This window comes from Coregonus clupeaformis, chromosome 19, assembly GCF_020615455.1.
Source record: "Coregonus clupeaformis isolate EN_2021a chromosome 19, ASM2061545v1, whole genome shotgun sequence".
NCBI lineage: Eukaryota > Metazoa > Chordata > Actinopteri > Salmoniformes > Salmonidae > Coregonus > Coregonus clupeaformis.
The window spans coordinates 15,077,313-15,098,108 of NC_059210.1; the positions used below are offsets into that span (position 1 = coordinate 15,077,313).

The 20,796-nt window shown below is 43.0% G+C and overlaps 1 protein-coding gene across 1 annotated transcript in view; it reads right to left on the reverse strand.

Moving 5' to 3' along the window:
- LOC121531185 (membrane-associated guanylate kinase, WW and PDZ domain-containing protein 2) overlaps positions 1-20,796 on the reverse strand; it is a 338,801-nt gene that overhangs the window by 178,273 nt on the left and 139,732 nt on the right. The window contains exon 6 of the mRNA XM_045205201.1: positions 19,854-19,933. Coding sequence (XP_045061136.1) covers positions 19,854-19,933 — 80 coding nt within the window. The remainder of the gene's footprint in view (positions 1-19,853; positions 19,934-20,796) is intronic.

Below are 20,796 nucleotides of genomic sequence, written 5' to 3' on the forward strand. Positions count from 1 at the left end.
TATCACAGGCATTAAATTCTGTAACTGTGTTAAAGTCACCATTGGCCTCATGGTGAAATCCCTGTGCGGTTTCCTTCCTCTCTGGCAACTGAGTTAGGAAGGACGCCTGTATCTTTGTAGTGACTGGGTGTATTGATACACCATCTAAAGTGTAATTAATAACTTCACCATGCTCAAAGGGATATTCAGTGTCTGCTTTTTTTTAACCCATCTACCAATAGGTGCCCTTCTTTGCAAATCATTGGATAACCTCCCTGGTCTTTGTGGTTGAATCTGTGCTTGAAATTCACTGCTCGACTGAGGGACCTTACAGATAATTGTATGTGTGGGGTACAGAGATGCGGTGGTCATTCAAAAATCATGTTAAAAACAATTATTGCACAGAGTGAGTCCATGCATCTTATTATGTGACTTGTTAAGCAAATGTTTACTCCTAAGGGAGTGAAAGTTATTTATAATAAGGGTTACATGGAGAAAGTCGGATCTCTCTGAAATAAAAAATGGATGGCCCTCCCTTCAGAAAAATGTATTTTACCTACACCCTCCCCTATACCCAAAATAAGAATTAAAACAAAGTGGATAGCAGAGAACATGGCTACCATTTACCCTTACATATTGGACAGTACAGAGCCTTAGATATGCAGTTTTAGAAACTGTTCTTTGTCCTGTAAGCGTTACATGGCAACACAGGAATTTTGATAGCGCACAGGGCTGCGGGCCAGAAGGTTGTGGGTTCGCAGACCACCGTGGACAAGAGTAGGGGTGGAAAGATCTCATTTATAGCAAAATCATTGCATGAATCTAACATCGTATTTGCAGATCAGAGAAAAAAATGCCTTTTGTAAACATTTCATGCAATTCTACGTCACTTTGGCAGAATATTTTTTAATACCATAAATTACAGACTAAGAATGGACAGAGAGACAGGCGTATGTGTTCATCTTATCATATTTCTCCAATGCCGAATCAGTGTGTCTTGTTAGCAATGAAACTATCCCTGTTTGCAAATAATTAAATCTGAGACGTCATTAGGAATCTGAGCATGGTACTTTCAAAAGTTAGGCATACCGTTCCACCCTAGACAGAGTAGGCCTACTGACACAGAGAAATGTAAGCTTTAACTGCTGGCTACTCTTCTTCCGTCACTTAACCCAACGAGAGAAGTTCACAAGTGTTTCTCAAAGAAACGAAACAATGCTTCAGAGTCACATCTTTCCTGGGTATTTTACAGCTTGTTTCTAGCAAAACGCTTCGCAGACCAAAGCGCTGTTATAGATCGATCACTCTATATAATCGGATCCATTCTATTTTTTCAGTAGTCCCCACTGTTCCATAAGGTGTATTTTACCTGTTTTTTAAATCTAATTCTACTGCTTGCATCAGTTACCTGATGTGGAATAGAGTTCTATGTAGTCATGGCTCTATGTAGTACTGTGCGCCTTCCATAGTCTTTTCTGGACTTGGGGATTGTGAAGAGACCTCTGGTGGCATGTCTTGTTGGGTATGCATGGGTGTCCGAGCTGTGTGCTAGTCGTTTAAACAGACAGCTCAGTGCTTTCAACATGTCAATACCTCACACAAAAACAAGTAGTGATGACGTCAATCTCTCTTCCACTTTGAGGCATGAGAGATTGACATGCATATCATTCATGTTTGCTCTCCATGTACTTTTAAGAGCCAGCCGTGCTGCCCTGTTCTGAGCCAACTGCAGTCCCTCTTTGTGGCACCTGGCCACACTACTGAACAGTAGTCTTGGTGCGACAAAACTAGGGCCTGTAGGACCTGCCTTGTTGATAGTGTTGTTAAGAAGGCAGAGCAGTGCTTTATTATGGACATACTTCTCCCCATCTTAGCTACTGTTGTATCAATATATTTTGACCATGACAGTGTACAGTCCAGGGTTACACCTAACTGAGTGTTGCAGTCATTTCAGTTGCTGTAGCAGCTGACGTGTATAGTGTTGTGTCATCCGTAACTGTAAAATAGCATTATATCTGGTCAAACACAATTTTTTCCAGAAGTTTACTAAGGGTTGGTAACAGGCTGATTGGTCGGCTATTTGAGCCAATAAAGGGGGCTTTACAATTCTTGGGTAGTGGAATGGCTTTTGCTTCCCTCCAGGCTCGAGGGCACACACTTTCTAGTCGGCTTAAATTGAAGATATGGCATATATGAGTGGCAATATCGTCCGCTATTATCCTCAGTAATTTTCCATCCAGATTGTCAGACCCAGGTGGCTTGTCATTGTTGACAGACAACAATACTTTTTTCACCTCTTCCACACTCACTCTACGGAATTCAAAAGTACAATGCTTGTCTTTCATAATTTGGTCAGATATACTTGGATATGTAGTGTCAGCATTTGTTGCTGGCATGTCATACCTAAGTTTGCTTATCTTGCCAATGAAAAAGTCATTAAAGTAGTTGGCAATATCAGTGGGTTTTGTGAGTTTGCCTTTTTTCCCAAAATTTCATTTAAGGTGCTCCAAAGCTTTTTACTATCATTCTTTATATCAAAGATTTTTGTTTCATAGGACAGTTTATTTTCATTTTTATTTAGTTTAGTCACATGATTTCTTAATTTGCAGTACGTTTGCCAATCGATTGGGCTGCCAGACTTATTTACCATACCTTTTGCTTCATCCTTCTCAACTATAAATTTTTTTATTCCTCATCAATCCAAGGAGATTTAACCGTTTTTACAGTCATTTTCTTCATGTGTGCATGCTTATTATTAACTGGAATAAGCAATTTCATAAATGTGTCAAGTGCAGTGTCTGGTTACTCCTCATTACAGACCACAGACCAGAATATATTCTTTACGTTATCAACATGAGAATCACTACAAAACGTATTGTATGACCTCTTATACACTATATTAGGACCACCAGCCATTGGAACTTTGGTTTTGCTAGATATGGCTACTATATTGTGATCCCCACATCCTATGGATTTGGATATTGCTTCAACTTCTACGGGATCGGTGTCCCGTATACGGAACGGTACGGTTGAGCAAACATGCGCTAATGTGATTAGCATGACTGTTGTAAGTAACAGCAAACTTTCCATGACATAGACATGTCTTATATAGGCAGAAAGCTTACATTCTTGTTAATATAACTGCACTGTCCAATTTACAGTAGCTATTACAGTGAAAAAAATACCATGCTATTGTTTGATGAGCGTGCACAACAACAAAAAACGTATCACGCCAACAGGTTTGATACATTCACCTCTGAAGGTAAATAATGTACAGTCGTGGTCAAAAGTTTTGAGAATGACACAAATATTAATTTTCACAAAGTCTGCTGCCTCAGTTTTTATGATGGCAATTTGCATATACTCCATAATGTTATGAAGAGTGATCAGATGAATTGCAATTAGTTGAAAAGTCCCTCTTTGCCATGAAAATGAACTTACTCCCCAAAAAGCCCTGCCATAAAAGGACCTGCTGACATCATGTCAGTGATTCTCTTGTTAACACAAGTGAGAGTGTTGACGAGGACAAGGCTGGAGATCACTCTGTCATGCTTATTGAGTTAGAATAACAGACTGGAAGCTTTAAAAGGAGGGTGGTGCTTGAAATCATTGTTCTTCCTCTGTTAACCATGGTTACCTGCAAGGAAACACGTGCCGTCATCATTGCTTTGCACAAAAAGGGCTTCGCAGGCAAGGATATTGCTGCTAGTAAGATTGCACCTAAATCAACCATTTATCGGATCATCAAGAACTTCAAGGAGAGAGGTTCAATTGTTGTGAAGAAGGCTTTAGGGCGCCCAAGAAACTCCAGCAAGCACCAGGACCGTCTCCTAAAGTTGATTCAGCTGCGGGATCGGGGCACCACCAGTGCAGAGCTTGCTCAGGAATGGCACCAGGCAGGTGTGAGTGCATCTGCACGCACAGTGAGGCGAAGACTTTTGGAGGATGGCCTGGTGTCAAGAAGGGCAGCGAGGAAGCCACTTCTCTCCAGGAAATGCATCAGGGACAGACTGATATTCTGCAAAAGGTACAGGGATTGGACTGCTGAGGACTGGGGTAAAGTAATTTTCTCTGATGAATCCCCTTTCCGATTGTTTGGGGCATCTGGAAAAAAGCTTGTCCGGAGAAGACAAGGTGAGCGCTACCATCAGTCCTGTGCCACGAATAAAGAATGGTACCAACACATCCTCTGAGAGCAACTTCTCCCAACCATCCAAGAACAGTTTTGTGACGAACAATTTCTTTTCCAGCATGATGGAGCACCTTGTCATAAGGCAAAAGTAATAACTAAGTGGCTCAGGGAACAAAACATCAACATTTTGGGTCCATGGCCAGGAAACTCCCCAGACCTTAATCCCATTGAGAACTTGTGGTCAATTCTCAAACAAAACCCCACAAATTCTGACAAACTCCAAGCATTGACTATGCAAGAATGGGCTGCCATCAGTCAGGATGTGGCCCAGAAGTTAATTGACAGCATGCCAGGGCGGATTGCAGAGGTCTTGAAAAAGAAGGGTCAACACTGCAAATATTGACTCTTTGCATAAACTTAATGTATTTGTCAATAAAAGCATTTGACACTTATGGAATGCTTGTAATTATACTTCAGTATACCATAGTAACATCTGACAAAAATATCTAAAAACACTGAAGCAGCAAACTTTGTGAAGACCAATACTTGTGTCATTCTCAAAACTTTTGACCACGACTGTATTTACATTCAGTAATCTTGCTCTGATTTGTCATCATGAGGGTCCCAGAGATAGAATGTAGCATAGTTTTGTTTGACAAAAACCATTTTTATATTCAAATGTGGGAACTGGGTTTTACAGTTTGAACCCCTGCTGTCTCTGGCTCCACACCCACCCCGCCCGGCCATCTAGATGTGTGAAAGTTAGTGTATAAGCTAATGATCCATCATGTCTGACATTCCTGGGAGTGTGTAAACTTACATTTTGTATTACCATATCATTTTTGCATGTTCTCTATAGTTATGTACTTGAAAATTTATCAATTGACCAATTCGGCAGATTTGGGAAGACTTAATACAAAATAGTCCAGTATTGCAATGCTTCACTGGATCAATCTGAAACTTTGCACACACACTGCACCTAAACTGTAATATTATATTGTGGCCTTTCTCTTGCATTTCAAAGATGATGGAACAAAGAAAATATTAGAAAACACATGTTTTTTTGTTTGTATTATCTTTTACCAGATCTAATGTTTTATATTCTCCTACATTAATTTCAAATTTCCACAAACTTCAATGTGTTTCCTTTCAAATGGTATCAATAATATGCATATCCTTGATTCAGGTCCTGAGCTACAGGCAGTTAGATTTGGGTATGTCATGTTAGGCGGAAATTGAAAAAAAAAGGGTCTGATCCATAAGAGGTTAAAGCAAATTTCTGCAGCATTAGTAAAGATGTGATCAATACATGTTAATGATTTCATTCCTGTGCTGTTTGTAATTACCTCTGTAGGCAGACTGACAACCTGAACCAGGTTGCAGACACTGGTTACAGTTTGACGTTTTTTATTGAATGGGCAGCCTGAATATTTAAATCACCCAGAAAGTATACCCTCTATTGATATCACATAAATAATCAAGCATTTCACACATGTTATCCAGATCCTGACTGTTAGCACTTAGTGGTCTATAGCAGCTTCCCACCAGAATGGGCTTTAGGTGAGGCAGATGAACCTGTAGCAATATTACTTAAACAGTATTTAACATGAGATCCTCTCTAAGCTTTACAGGAATGTGGTTCTGAATATAAACCGCAACACCACCCCCGTTGGCATTTCTGTCTTTTCAGTAGATGTTATAGCCATGTATTGCTACCACTGTATCATCAAAGGTATTATCTAAGTGAGTTTCAGAGATAGTCAGAATATGAATGTTACAAGAAAGTTATTATAGAATTAATAAGCACTAATTCTGAGAAATATAGAAATGTCATCAATTACAAATTACATGACCCTCCCGTGGACTAGATTAAAAAAATACTAAACCCTCCCCTTGACTGAAATTGAAAAAGCATGAACCTCCCCCATTTTCCCCCAGGTAACCATTCTGTAAAATTATATCCGTCCCCAAACTTATTTAGGCTTGCCATAACAAAGGGGTTGAATACTTATTGACTCAAGACATTTCAGCTTTTCATTTTTTATTGTTTTGTACAAAATTCTAAAAACATAATTCCACTTACATTTTAGTCATTTAGCAGACACTCTTATCCAGAGCAAATTACAGTTAGTGAGTGCATACAATTTTTTTTCATTGTCTTATATATATATATTTTCATACTGGCCCCCCGTGGGAATCAAACCCACAACCCTGGCGTTGCAAACGCCATGCTCTACCAACTGAGCTACATCCCTGCCGGCCATTCCCTCCACTACCCTGGGCCAATTGTGCACCGCCCCATGGGTCTCCAAGTCTCGGCCGGCTACGACAGAGCCTGGATTCGAACCAGGATCTCTAGTGGCACAGCTAGCACTGCGATGCAGTGCCTTAGACCACTGCCCCACTCAGGAGAGGTGACAATATGGGGGTATTGTGTGTAGGCCATTGACACAATCTCAATTTAAAATTCAGTCTGTAACACAACAAAATATAGAAAAGTCAAGGTGTGAATACTTTCTGAAGGCACTGTAGATCCAAAAATGTATGGGCTTTCATGTGCCACTGCGCTCCATTACGTAGGCTTTATGTTACGAACCCCGTGGCTCTAAACATCTAGGGTGGATGGACATGAGACCCGTAACATAAATTCATGTAAATTATAAGTGTGGCATGGAATAGTGAGAACAAATAGGACACAACTACCATGAACTACCGTCAAACACACATGGTTTATTTCAGAACACACGGTAAGGGTTTGGGAAAAAGGGCTGAGCAGGACCCAAGAAATGAAACAATAGTGTAAAACCCCCTAAACTGATCTAGCCTGCCTGAAGAACCGCTAGGCTACTGCTAGTCATCCAAAAGTACAGTGGGTGGTCCGCTCAGGTCTAACTAGTGTTTTTAGACAGAATTCTTCCTACGGGTAATGTACGCCCAAGGGCAACTAGCTTAAACTCCCCTTTTCCCAGAAACACACAAAGCTACCAAACAGGGTAATCAGCAACAAAGTAAGTACACAATACACAGGACACCACAGTATCCACACTCACATAAAGAAATAGATTCTAATAAAGTTACCAACAGGGTAACCAACAACTTAGTGAGTACACAATACACAGGACACCACCGTGTCCATACTCACATATGGAAAAAGTCTCTCTCTCTTGCAACACACACAAGTTTGGTTTTTATAAAATGGGATGTGTGATTGAACAAACGAGTAACAGGTGGTGCAATTCACAGGAATGTTCACTGATTGGTCCAATCATCAGACACCTCAACGACCACCAATCAGGAACATACAGGACACCTGTGATTAGGGCAGAAAGAGTAGAAACACACAAAAACACAGGATACCTGTATCCGTAACACTCCCACCCTTAAAAGAGCAAACCACAATGGTTTGCGACACACGTACTATCACAACACCCAAATTTCAATAATCATCCTGTCGGGATAACAAAAAAAAACACGAGACAAAGCATCTGCCATCACATTGTCTAACCCCTTTTTGTGGCGGATCTCCAAATTATAATTTTGCACGACAAGTGCCCAACGCATAAGGCGTTGGTTCTGGTTGTACATCCGGTGGAGAAAAACTAAGGGGTTATGATCAGTATACACTATCACTGGTAATGCACTGGAACCAACATAAACTTCAAAGTACTGCAGAGCTAACAACAAAGCTAGAGCTTCTTGTTCAATGGTGGAATAGTTTGTCTGACATTTGTTAAATTTCCGTGAAAAATAACAGACAGGATGGTCCACTCCACTCTGGTCTTGCTGCAGTAGAACAGCCCCAGCACCTCTGGCACTTGCATCTACCTCCAGTTTAAACGGTCGTTCAAAATCTGGCGCAGCAAGAACAGGAGTACTACATAAGAGTGCTTTAGCAGTGTTAAAAGCAGTACAACAATCTTCCAGACCATACAAATTTTCTCGCCGGACTGAGCAAATCCGTTAATGGAGCAACTACCGCAGAGAAATTTTTACAGAAACTACGGTAGTAGCCAACCATCCCTAAAAAACGGCGTAGCTCTCTTCTGGTGGTAGGTGCGGAAATGCGTTTATAGCTGAGACCTTGGCATCTACAGGGCGCACCTGACCATGGCCGACCTGTTTACCAAGATAAGTAACAGTGGCCTTCCCAAACTCGCACTTTGCTAAGTTCAGGGTTAGAGAAGCGGTTGCTAGACGTTCACACACTACCCTTAGAGTGTTAACATGATCAGACCACTCAGTTGAATAAATTACCAGATCATCAAGGTAAGCACTACAATTAGGAACTCCAGCCAATACTGTGTTAACCAGGCGTTGGAAAGTGGCTGGTGCGTTCCGCATCCCAAATGCCATGACAGCATATTGTAGGAAGTGATCTGGGGTCACAAAGGCAGAGATGTCGGAGGCACGTGGGGTTAATGGCACCTGCCAGTAACCTTTTAGAAGATCTAGTTTGGTTACATAAGTAGCAGCACCAACAGTATCAATACAGTCATCCAGTCTGGGTAACGGGAACGAGTCGGGCACTGTGACAGCATTGACCTTCCGATAGTCCGTACATAATCTGGATGTCCCATCAGGTTTAGGAACCAGAATGCACGGAGAACTCCAAGGACTTGAACTTGGCATAGCCAGGTTATTCTCCAGCAAATAACCGACCTCACCCCTCATTATCTTTCTCTTAGAGACGTTGACACGATAAGGATGTTGCTTGATAGGTGCAGCGTTTCCAACATTAATGTCATGTTCTAACACATTTGTACATGTAGGAACATCATTAAAAAGACATGGAAAGCTGTGTAATAGTCTCACAATATCATCTGACTGTCTGTCCGTTAAATGAATCAGGCTTGACGGGAGAGACAGCAGCATCTCTGAATTGGGCAATCTAGCACACTGCTGCTGAGTATTGCGCAACTCCAAACCATCTCCGTCCACATCATTAACATGACCTCCCACTACAGCCGTAGCAGCAACAGAGACAGCCGACTCGGCCAGTTTCTCTGGACTGTCTACCTGAGTGACGGGTCTGGTGTGGTATGTCTTCAACATGTTAACGTGGCACACACGAGATTGGCGTTTTCTATCAGGAGTCTGTATCACATAGTCAGTTTCAGTTAGTTTCTTTTCAATGACATAAGGACCAGAGAAACGTGCTGACAATGACGCTCCTGGCACAGGCAACAATACAAGAACTCGGTCACCTGGCTGCAGTGAACGAGAAACAGCCTGTGTGTCATAGTGTCGTTTCATCCGTTTCTGTGAGGAAGACAGCGCTTCCTTTGCTCGAGCACAGGCAGCATGTAGGCGCTCACGAAAGCGACTAACGTAGTCCAACACATTTTCTTTCACACACAACTCTTGTGACAAAAACTGATCCTTAAGGACTTTCATAGGTCCTCTCATGGTGTGTCCAAACACCAGTTCAGCTGGGCTGAACCCTAGGGATTCCTGTACTGTCTCACGGACAGCAAACAAAACTAGAGGAACTCCCTCATCCCAATCTTTCTCAGATTCCAAGCAATATTTACGGAGCATAGACTTCAGGGTCTGATGCCAACGTTCAAGCGCACCCTGAGACTCTGGGTGATATGCGCTTGACACACGGTGTGTAACCGACAAGGATTTTAACACTTGTTTGAAAAGTTTAGAAAGGAAATTCGTACCCTGATCAGTTTGTATCACCTTAGGTAACCCAAAAGTTGAGAAGAATTTGATCAACGCTTTACTCACCACCGGAGCAGTAATCCTTCGCAGAGGAATGGCCTCTGGGTACCTGGTGGCCACACACATAATTGTCAACATAAACTGGTTACCAGATTTTGTTTTCGGTAATGGTCCAACACAATCAACCATCACATGTTCGAATGGTTCACCTATGGCCGGTATGGGACAAAGAGGTGCGGGGAAATAACCTGGTTCGGTTTCCCAACTACTTGACAGGTGTGGCAAGTCCGACAGAACTGAGCCACATCTTGTTTTAAGCCAGGCCAAAAGAAATGTCGCAAAACACGATCATAAGTCTTGGTGACTCCCAGATGTCCGGACCACTGGTGATCATGAGCGAGGATAAAACATTTTGTCGAAAGGCTGTAGGAATCACTATTTGGTAAACAGCATTCCAATCTCCGCCAGCGTCAACATGGGATGTCCATTTACGCATGAGGAGATTACCATCAATGAAATATGCCATGTTTTTTCTTCTTTAGCTCGTCCTCTGAGACAACACTAGAAAAACATTTAGCCAGGCTAATGTCAACCTGTTGGTTAGCGATCAGCTGCTCACGAGTAACTGGTAACTGTATTGCCTCAGCAACAAGTTCCACATCCTTCTTCCTTTCTCTGGGCTGTTGGTCAGACTGCACCAGCTTACCAGGGGTAGCACCCGAACTATCCTCTGGGTCACACTCTCTGAATAGAATCGTGTTCGACAAATCTATCACTTCACCCACTTGTCGTGCTTGAGCACGTGTGACAGCACAAGCGGGGAACACATCTGGATAACCCTGTGCCAGCTCCTCGGAGAGAGACTGGTCACTTTTATCCAATACCTCCAATACGGGTATCACCTTTCCTCCGGCAATATCGTTGCCCATTATAAATGTCACACCTTTTACTGGCAACATAGGACGTACGCCCACTCTGAACAATCCACTGACTAACTCAGAGTGTACGTTCACAAAGTGCAATGGCACTGGGACAAATCCCATTTCAATTCCTTGTACTAACACATTGGAACCACAATATGTATTATTAGACAAGGGCAACACATCAGATAGTATGAACGACTGCGCCGCACCAGTATCTCTGAGGATTCTAACTGGACGCTGAGACGCTTCGTCATCTGATATAGAAACAAACCCCTCAAAAATGAACGGTTCATAACTGTGATCTGGGACAGGGACTTTCAAACCACATTCAGTATGAGGCCTCTGTCTTGATTCCGGCCTTACAACCGTACGAATCAGCCCAACACCCGTTGGTGGCCTGGTGTGCTGAGGCATCCCCTGTTTGCGTTTAAGCAAAAAGCAATCATTAACCATATGTCCCACCTTATGACAATAGAAACAGTGACGCACATCTTTTGGGCGCGCTGGATGTACTGCTGGTCGACTAGGATTAAAAGTTAGCAACTCCGCAGCCCTGCTCTCCGTACGAGCCGAAAACACGCTCTTATGCGTCAACACAAACTCGTCTGCCAATACAGACGCTTCCGACAGTGAGGATACTTTCTGTTCGTTCAGATAAACTACAATGCGTTCGGTAAGCAATTTTTAAACTCTTCTAACAAGATTAACTCCCGTAGAGAGTTAAAATCAGTTACCTTACTAGCACTGTGCCATTTGTCAAACAGATTTCCTTTGTCTCTAGCAAACTCCATATAAGTCTGAGTAGGAGACTTTTTATGAGACCTAAATCTCTGTCGATATGCCTCAGGAACAAGCTCATAGGCACGAAGAACAGTAGCTTTGACCACTTCATAATTCAAACTGTCTTCAAGAGGTAGCGCTGCCAGAACCTCTTGGGCTTTACCTGTTAGTTTACACTGAAGTAATAGGCACCATACCTCTTCGGGCCATTTCAATGCTACCGCTATCCGTTCAAACACACTGAAATAGGAATCAACCTCTGACTCCCTGAACACAGGTACCAAGGTGATCTGCCTACTAATATCAAACGTAGCAGATGACACAGCTGGTGAGGATGGCTCACTAGCAGGCATAGTATTAGCAGAGACTAACCTCGCTGTTTCTGCCTCTAGTTCCATTTTACGCACCTCTAGTTCCATCTTACGCGTCTCCAGTTCTTGATCAAGCCTACGCGTCTCCAGATCCATCTTACGCGTCTCCAGTTCCTGATCAAGCCTACGCGTTTCCAGCTTGTCTAGCCTGATTTGTGCCCGCTCTTCCGCCTCCATTTGGAGCCGTGTCAAGCGGACATCCATCCTGGCATCACTGTCAGTCAGTGGGGAGAGTGGGTCATAACGGGGCAATGTGGCTGGAGCCTTAGCCTCGTCCTCAGACACTGATGGGCTTACAGGAACAGCCACCACCTCCCCTACAGGAGCAGCAGACTCAGGCGGCGGTAACTCAAGCACTCGCTCGCTCAACAATATTTCTAACACTGCTTTCCTCACTTCGGCTTTCACTAAAACCCTTGATATCGGTACAGAAAAGTGGTCAGCCAAAACCTGTAGATCCACTCTACGGCAATTCTCAAAAACCTCCCACGTAGGGTTTTCCAAAAATGCCTCCAACTCAAAAGTAGCCATCCTACTAGCAACACGAGCCGTCGACTACTGAACACACAAAAAAAACAGGTAGTACAGCTGCCAAGCTCAACACTGAACCAGACACTTCCTAATTTGCATGAGTAGCATGGGATAGATCCCGGATGAGCCCCCACTTTATGTTACGAACCCCGTGGCTCTAAACATCTAGGGTGGATGGACATGAGACCCGTAACATAAATTCATGTAAATTATAAGTGTGGCATGGAATAGTGAGAACAAATAGGACACAACTACCATGAACTACCGTCAAACACACATGGTTTATTTCAGAACACACGGTAAGGGTTTGGGAAAAAGGGCTGAGCAGGACCCAAGAAATGAAACAATAGTGTAAAACCCCCTAAACTGATCTAGCCTGCCTGAAGAACCGCTAGGCTACTGCTAGTCATCCAAAAGTACAGTGGGTGGTCCGCTCAGGTCTAACTAGTGTTTTTAGACAGAATTCTTCCTACGGGTAATGTACGCCCAAGGGCAACTAGCTTAAACTCCCCTTTTCCCAGAAACACACAAAGCTACCAAACAGGGTAATCAGCAACAAAGTAAGTACACAATACACAGGACACCACAGTATCCACACTCACATAAAGAAATAGATTCTAATAAAGTTACCAACAGGGTAACCAACAACTTAGTGAGTACACAATACACAGGACACCACCGTGTCCATACTCACATATGGAAAAAGTCTCTCTCTCTTGCAACACACACAAGTTTGGTTTTTATAAAATGGGATGTGTGATTGAACAAACGAGTAACAGGTGGTGCAATTCACAGGAATGTTCACTGATTGGTCCAATCATCAGACACCTCAACGACCACCAATCAGGAACATACAGGACACCTGTGATTAGGGCAGAAAGAGTAGAAACACACAAAAACACAGGATACCTGTATCCGTAACACTACCTCACTATTCTCAATTTCATCTTGTCTTTACATCTAATATTATAGGCCTATAGGCTACAGTAGGCTATAGTTTAGGTTTAGCCTACTGTACAGCTGCATTTCGGATACATTTGACACTAGTGGAGACCAATATATTGTGTTATTAGGCTATATCAGATACATTTTTGTATATTTTAATGTTGCAGTAATAGGACCTAGGCCTAGCGTTTTGATAGCAAGCCCTGATCCCAATGAGTCGACTGCCCCCACATGGAGAGAAAGAGAACTGCTCATTTTGATGCAGCAGGAAAATTCTCTGCGACAAAAGAGTGATCAAGTTAAGATCCAACATCTGTTTTGCCACCCCTCCACCTTTTTTCAATCTGTCACACCTGAAAATGTTGTAATCAGCAATGCCATTGTCCTTATTTTTGCACTGTCTCTATGCACACTCACAGGGCCCTACACACTACACACACTGATACTCCAACACACACACAGTACAAACACTCACTCCATAATTTGCTCACACACACATAATATGCACATACTGTACATTTATACTGACTACACACACCCACTCATATACAATCATCATATATACTGCTGCTACTCTGTTTATCATCTACCTCTTATCAATCCAGTATCCCTGCACATTGTAAATATGGTACTGGAACTGACCCTGTATTTAGTATGCTTACTTATTTTGTAATGTTCTTCTTATTTCTTATTTTTATATCTCGTTTGATTTTGCTCTACATTGTTAATTTTTGTATTACGTTGTTATTGATTACTGCATTGTTGGGGTTAGACCTTACAATAAAGGCATTTCACTGTACTTGTGCATGTGACATTAAAACTTGAAACTTGAAATCTTATCCGGGATCGAGCCATTTAGCAAAGTCTCTGTGAGAACCAAAATATCCAGGCTCCTGTCATGCACCCAGATACCAAGAAGGTCCATCTTTGACATCAAACTTAATACGTTGATATATAACAGCCCAAGCCCTCTACGCAATTTTAAAACATTGGGGGTATCCATATTTATGGTATTTGAAATTATAGCACTGGACGAGCTTACCAGAGTGGGCTTCTCAATTGGGCTAACAGTAACAAAGCTAACAATGGAATTCAATTTCATGGTCACAAGATTTTTACTGGGAATATGGTTATCTGTAGCAGTGCGATGATAACACTGTGAAATAGTGGGAATGGGATGAGTTACCACTACTTCATCAACATGATCAGACCTGTGAAATTCACTTTCTCTCTCCCCACTCTCTTTCAGATGGACAAATAATACTCTCTTTCTCCAACTTTAGTCCCATTATCTCTCTCTCACTCTTTTGGTCTCTCTCTGTCTCTCTCTCCCCCTCTCCCTTTCCTCATCTCTCTCTCCCCTTCCCTCTCTCTTCAAGCCTTTGAACTCTGAGAGTCAGCTGAGGCATACACACACAGCATGTACACACATCAAGTCTATGCACAAATACAGTGGGGAGAACAAGTATTTGATACACTGCCGATTTTGCAGGTCTTCCTACTTACAAAGCATGTAGAGGTCTGTAATTTTATCATAGGTACACTTCAATTGTGAGAGTCGGAATCTAAAACAAAAATCCAGAAAATCACATTGTATGATTTTTAAGTAATTCATTTGCATTTTATTGCATGACATAAGTATTAGATCACCTACCAACCAGTAAGAATTCCGGCTCTCTCACAGACCTGTTAGTTTTTCTTCAAGAAGCCCTCCTGTTCTCCACTCATTATCTGTATTAACTGCACCTGTTTGAACTCGTTACCTGTATAAAAAGACACCTGTCCACACACTCAATCAAACAGACACCAACCTCTCCACAATGGCCAAGACCAGAGAGCTGTGTAAGGACATAAGGAATAAAATTGTAGACCTGCACAAGGCTGGGATGGGCTACAGGACAATAGGCAAGCAGCTTGGTGAGAAGGCAACAACTGTTGGTGCAATTATTAGAAAATGGAAGAAGTTCAAGATGACAGTCAATCACCCTCGGTCTGGGGCTCCATGCAAGATCTCACCTCGTGGGGCATCAATGATCATGAGGAAGGTGAGGGATCAGCCCAGAACTACATGGCAGGACCTGGTCAATTACCTGAAGAGAGCTGGGATGACAGTCTCAAAGAAAACCATTAGTAACACACTACGCCGTCATGGATTAAAATCCTGCAGCGCACGCAAGGTCCCCCTGCTCAAGCCAGCGCATGTCCAGGCCCGTCTGAAGTTTGCCAATGACCATCTGGATTATCCAGAGGAGGAATGGGAGAAGGTCATGTGGTCTGATGAGACAAAAATATAGATTTTTGGTCTAAACTCCACTTGCCGTGTTTGGAGGAAGAAGAAGGATGAGTACAACCCCAAGAACACCATCCCAATCGTGAAGCATGAGGTGGAAACATCATTCTTTGGGGATGCTTTTCTGCAAAGGAGACATGCCAACTGCACCGTATTGAGGGGAGGATGGATGGGGACATGTATCGCGAGATCTTGGCCAACAACCTCCTTCCCTCAGAAAGAGCATTGAAGATGGGTCGTGGCTGGGTCTTCCAGCATGACAACGACCCGAAACACACAGCCAGGGCAACTAAGGAGTGGCTCCGTAAGAAGCATCTCAAGGTCCTGGAGTGGCCTAGCCAGTCTCCAGACCTGAACCCAATAGAACATCTTTAGAGGGAGCTGAAAGTCCGTATTGTCCAGCGACAGCCCCGAAACCTGAAGGATCTGGAGAAGGTCTGTATGGAGGAGTGGGCCAAAATCCCTGCTGCAGTGTGTGCAAACCTGGTCAAGACCTACAGGAAACGTATGATCTCTGTAATTGCAAACAAAGGTTTCTGTACCAAATATTAAGTTCTGCTTTTCTGATGTATCAAATACATATGTCATGCAATAAAATGCAAATTAATTACTTAAAAATCATACAATTTGATTTTCAGGATTTTTGTTTTAGATTCCGTCTCTCACAGTTGAAGTGTACCTATGATAAAAATTACAGACCTCTACATGCTTTGTAAGTAGGAAAACCTGCAAAATCGGCAGTGTATCAAATACTTGTTCTCCCCACTGTACATCTCACACACACGCACGCACATGCACACTCGATTACACACACTCTCACTCACCCATCGCCTCTCACTCAAAACACAGCAGGAGAGCAAGAGCCTGACAGAGGGAGAGTGAAGGACAAAGAGCATTAAAGAGAGAGATAAAGGATGTGAAAGTAGACATGCATTAGTTTCTGCCTCCCTGTTGGTAGGTGAGAGGCTCCAGGAAATCCCAGAATCTTTCAATCAGACTGGCAGCAAACAACAACAAACAACATCGGGGCTATGTACCAATACCAAAAAGAGGCTTCCCTTCATATGTCATTGAACTCTTCCCTACCTATATCCTAAACCCTTCCCTGTGCCATATTCCCTTCTTTTCCGTTCTTATGTCCTATTCCCTTCCCTTCAGATGTCAGATTTCCCTCCTTTCTTATGTCCTATTTCCTTCCTTAATTTCCTTTCCTTTCCTATGTCCTCCCTTCCCTTCCTATATCCTAAAACCCACCCTTTCCTAAATCCCCCCATTCCTTTCCTATGTTCTATCCCCTGCCTTTCCTTTCCTACGTCCTAGAACCCTCCCCTTCTTTTCTACATCGTAATCCCTTCCATCTTATTTCCTTCCCTTCCTTTCCTATCCTATGTCCTTAAACCCTCACCTTCCTTTCCAATGTCCTAGTCTCTTCCCTTCCTATTCTATATCATATCCCTTCCCTTCCTTTTCTAGGCCTATGTCCTATTCCCTTCCCTTGATTTCCTGTTTGCATACCCTTCCTATTTAATATCCCTTCCTTTCCTACGTCACATTCCATTCGCTTCCTTTCCTATGTCCTTCCTTCCTTTTCTATATCCTATTTCATTCGCTTCCTTTCCTATGTCCTATTCCCATCCCTTCCTTTCCTATGTCATAAAACCTTCCCCTTACTATATCCTGTCCTATTCTCCTTTCCTTAATTTCCTTAATTAGAAGGACATATACTTAGTGAAGATGTGGAGGCAATATGGCAGCAATTCCCTGTTTTTATGCCATATGATTATTAACTATCCCGTTTTTTTTTAGGTATCAAGAGAATTCCCCAGACAGGAGTGAGAGAGAGAATAAAAATAGATTTAAAAAAGAGGGAGAAAGGAGGACAGAGACAGAAAGAGATCAAGTGAGAAAAAGAGCAAGCAAGAGAGAGGGAAAGAGAGATAGGGGGAGGGAGGATCTGTGCTAACAGAGTGTTTGCTAACAGACCAGAGCTATTAGAATTCCCGTCACACACAGGTCCTTTGCTGGACAGAGAGAGAGGAGAGGAGAGGAGAGGAGAGGAGAGGAGAGGAGAGGAGAGGAGAGGAGAGGAGAGGAGAGGAGAGGAGAGGAGAGGAGAGGAGAGGAGAGGAGAGGAGAGGAGAGGAGAGGAGAGGAGAGGAGAGGAGAGGAGGAGAAATCACGGTTAACCCAGAACTAAAATCTTGCATAATTTGGTAAGATTTGCGAAGTCTCCACCCTTGTAAATGGAAATCTCGGCCATTGCTGAAAGCTATAAATATTTGTATTTACTTAACATTAGGAACACCTGCTCTTTCCATGACATACACTGACCAGGTGAATCCTGGTGAAATCTATGATCCCTTATTGATGTCACTTTAAATCAGTAGATTACGGGGAGGAGACAGGTTAAAGGATTTTTAAGCCTTCAGACAATTGAGACATGGATTGTTTATGTGTGCCATTCAGAGACTGAATCGACAAGACAAAATATTTAAGTGCCTTTGAACAGGGTATGGTAGTAGGTGCCAGGCGCAATGGTTTGAGTGTGTCCACCACCCAAAGGATATCCAGTGAACTTGACATAACTGTGGGAAGCATTGGAGTCAAGATGGGCCAGCATCTCTGGATGGGCCAGCATGCCCCAACGAATTGAGGATGTACTGAGGGTAAAAGGGGATGGAACTCAATATGAGTATTTGGTATTTTATTAGGATCCCCATTAGCTGTTGTGAAAGCAGCAGCTACTCTCCCTGGGGTCCACACAAAACATAAAACATGACATAATACAGAACATTAATAAACAAGAACAGCTAAAGGACAGAGCTACGTAAATTGGTGTTCCTAATTGTGTTCCTAATGTTTTGTACACTCAGTGTATGGCAATAAATAGATACACCATATATACAAAACTATGTGGACACCCCTTCAAATTAGTGGATTCGGCTATTTCAGCCACACCCGTTGCTGACAGGTATATAAAATCTAGCACACAGCCATGCAATCTCCATAGACCAACATTGGCAGTAGAATGGCCTTCCTGAAGAGCTCAGTGACTTTCAACGTGGCACCGTCATAGGATGCTACCTTTCCAACAAGTCAGTTCTTTACATTTCTGCCCTGCTAGAGCTGCCCCGGTCAACTGTAAGTGCTGTTATTGTGAAGTGGAAATGTCTAGAAGCAACAACGGCACAGCTGCGAACTGGTAGGCCACACAAGCTCACAGAATGGGACCGCCGAGTGCTGAAGCGCGTAGCGCATACAAATCATCTGTCCTCGGTTAGAACACTCACTACCGAGTTCCAAACTGCCCCTGGAAGCAACATCGGCAAAATAACTGTTCGTCGGGAGCTTCATGAAATGAGTTTCCATGGCCGAAAAGCCGCACACAAGCCTAAGATCACCATGCGCAATCTCAAGCGTCGACTGGAGTGGTGTAAAGCTCGCCGACATTTCTGGAGCAGTGGAAACGCATTCTCTTGAGTGATGAATCCCCCTTCACCATCTGGCAGTCCGACGGACAAGTCTGGGTTTGGCGGTTGCCAAGAGAACACTACCTGCCCGATTGCATAGCGCCAACTGTAAAGTTTGGTGGAGGAAGAATAATGGTCTCAGTCTATTCTACAAGTGTACACACTCACATACAAACATATACGCACACAAAAAGTAAAATTGAGAATGTGTAATATGGTTTGGGCTAAGCCCCTTAGTTCCAGTGAAGGGAAATCTTAACGCTACAGCATACATTCTAGACGATTCTGTGCTTCCAGCTTTATGGTAACAGTTTGGGGAAGACCCTTTCCTGTTTCAGCATGACAATGCCCCCGTGCACAAAGCGAGGTCCATACAGAAATGGTTTTTCAAGATCGGTGTGGAAGAATTTGACTGGCCTGCACAGAGCCCTGACCTCAACCCCACCGAAGACCATTGGGATGAATTGGAACGTTGACTGCTAGCCAGGCCTAATCGCCCCACATCAGTGCCCGACCTCACTAATGCTCTTGTGGCTGAATGGAATCAAGTCCCCGCAGCAATGTTCCAACATCTAGTGGAAAGCCTTCCGAGAAGAGTGGAGGCTGTTATAGCAGCAAAGAGGGGACCAACTCCATATTAATGCCCATGGCTATGGAATGAGATGTTCGATGAGCAGGTGTCCACATACTTTTTGAAGAGAAGAAGAGAGAAACCTTATGCATCAACATATATTTGCGCATTTACATAAAAACACAAACACTCACCGTCCTCTTTGCACTCCTCAGGTGGTTTGGCCTTCTTGGCCAGCCGAGGATCCAGCCATGATGTGGTTTTGGTGTTGTGACTGGAGAGTAGAGAGAGAGAGACAGAGAGAAAGAGAGAGAAAGCAAGAGAGAGATGAGAAAGAGAGAGGAGAGGGAAGGAGAGAGGATGAGAAAGAGATACAGTACATAAATAGAGAGGGTGAGGAGAGAGCGAGGCAAGGAAGATAAAGAGGGCAAGAAGAGCGAGATATCAGCGCCTGTGTGGTTGAGTGGCAATACCCCTAACACAAATCACATTAGAACCTGAAGGTCGTAGGTTCATTCCCTGCGACCACCTTTTATACTTTCACTACTTATCCTGTATACCACTCCGTTTCTGTACTGTCTGAATATCCTACAAAAAATATGAAAGGAGGGTGGAATTCGCCTCTCATTTAAAAAAAAAAAGAAGAAGAAAGATTTAACCCCCATCCCCTGTGTATGTGTGTTTTTTACAATGTTTTATGTGGAGTTGAGGTGGGCAGGACAGAGGTTGTGTGTGAGTGAAAGAGAGGAGGGTGAGATATTTAAGGTGAACAAAACTGCCATACATTCTCTAATTGTCCCTCTGCTTCTCATTAGAAAGACAGAGAGAGAGGGGGAGAGAAACAGTTTGTGTGTGTGTGTAATGACCTGTCAAACACCCTGGTAATGGCTGAAAAGGACTTATGGAATATATTGTCTTTCTGTTACACCTACTGTATAAGAACACTAAAGCTTCGTCAGGAATTTAACACGTCATCTCGACACTTACAGTGCCTTCAGAAAGTATTCACTTTTGTGTTACACCCTGAATTTAAAATGTATTAAATTGAGATTTTGTGTCACTGATCTACACACAGTACCCCATAATGTCAAAGTTAATTACAAATGAAAAGCTGAAATGTCTTGGGTCAATAAGTAT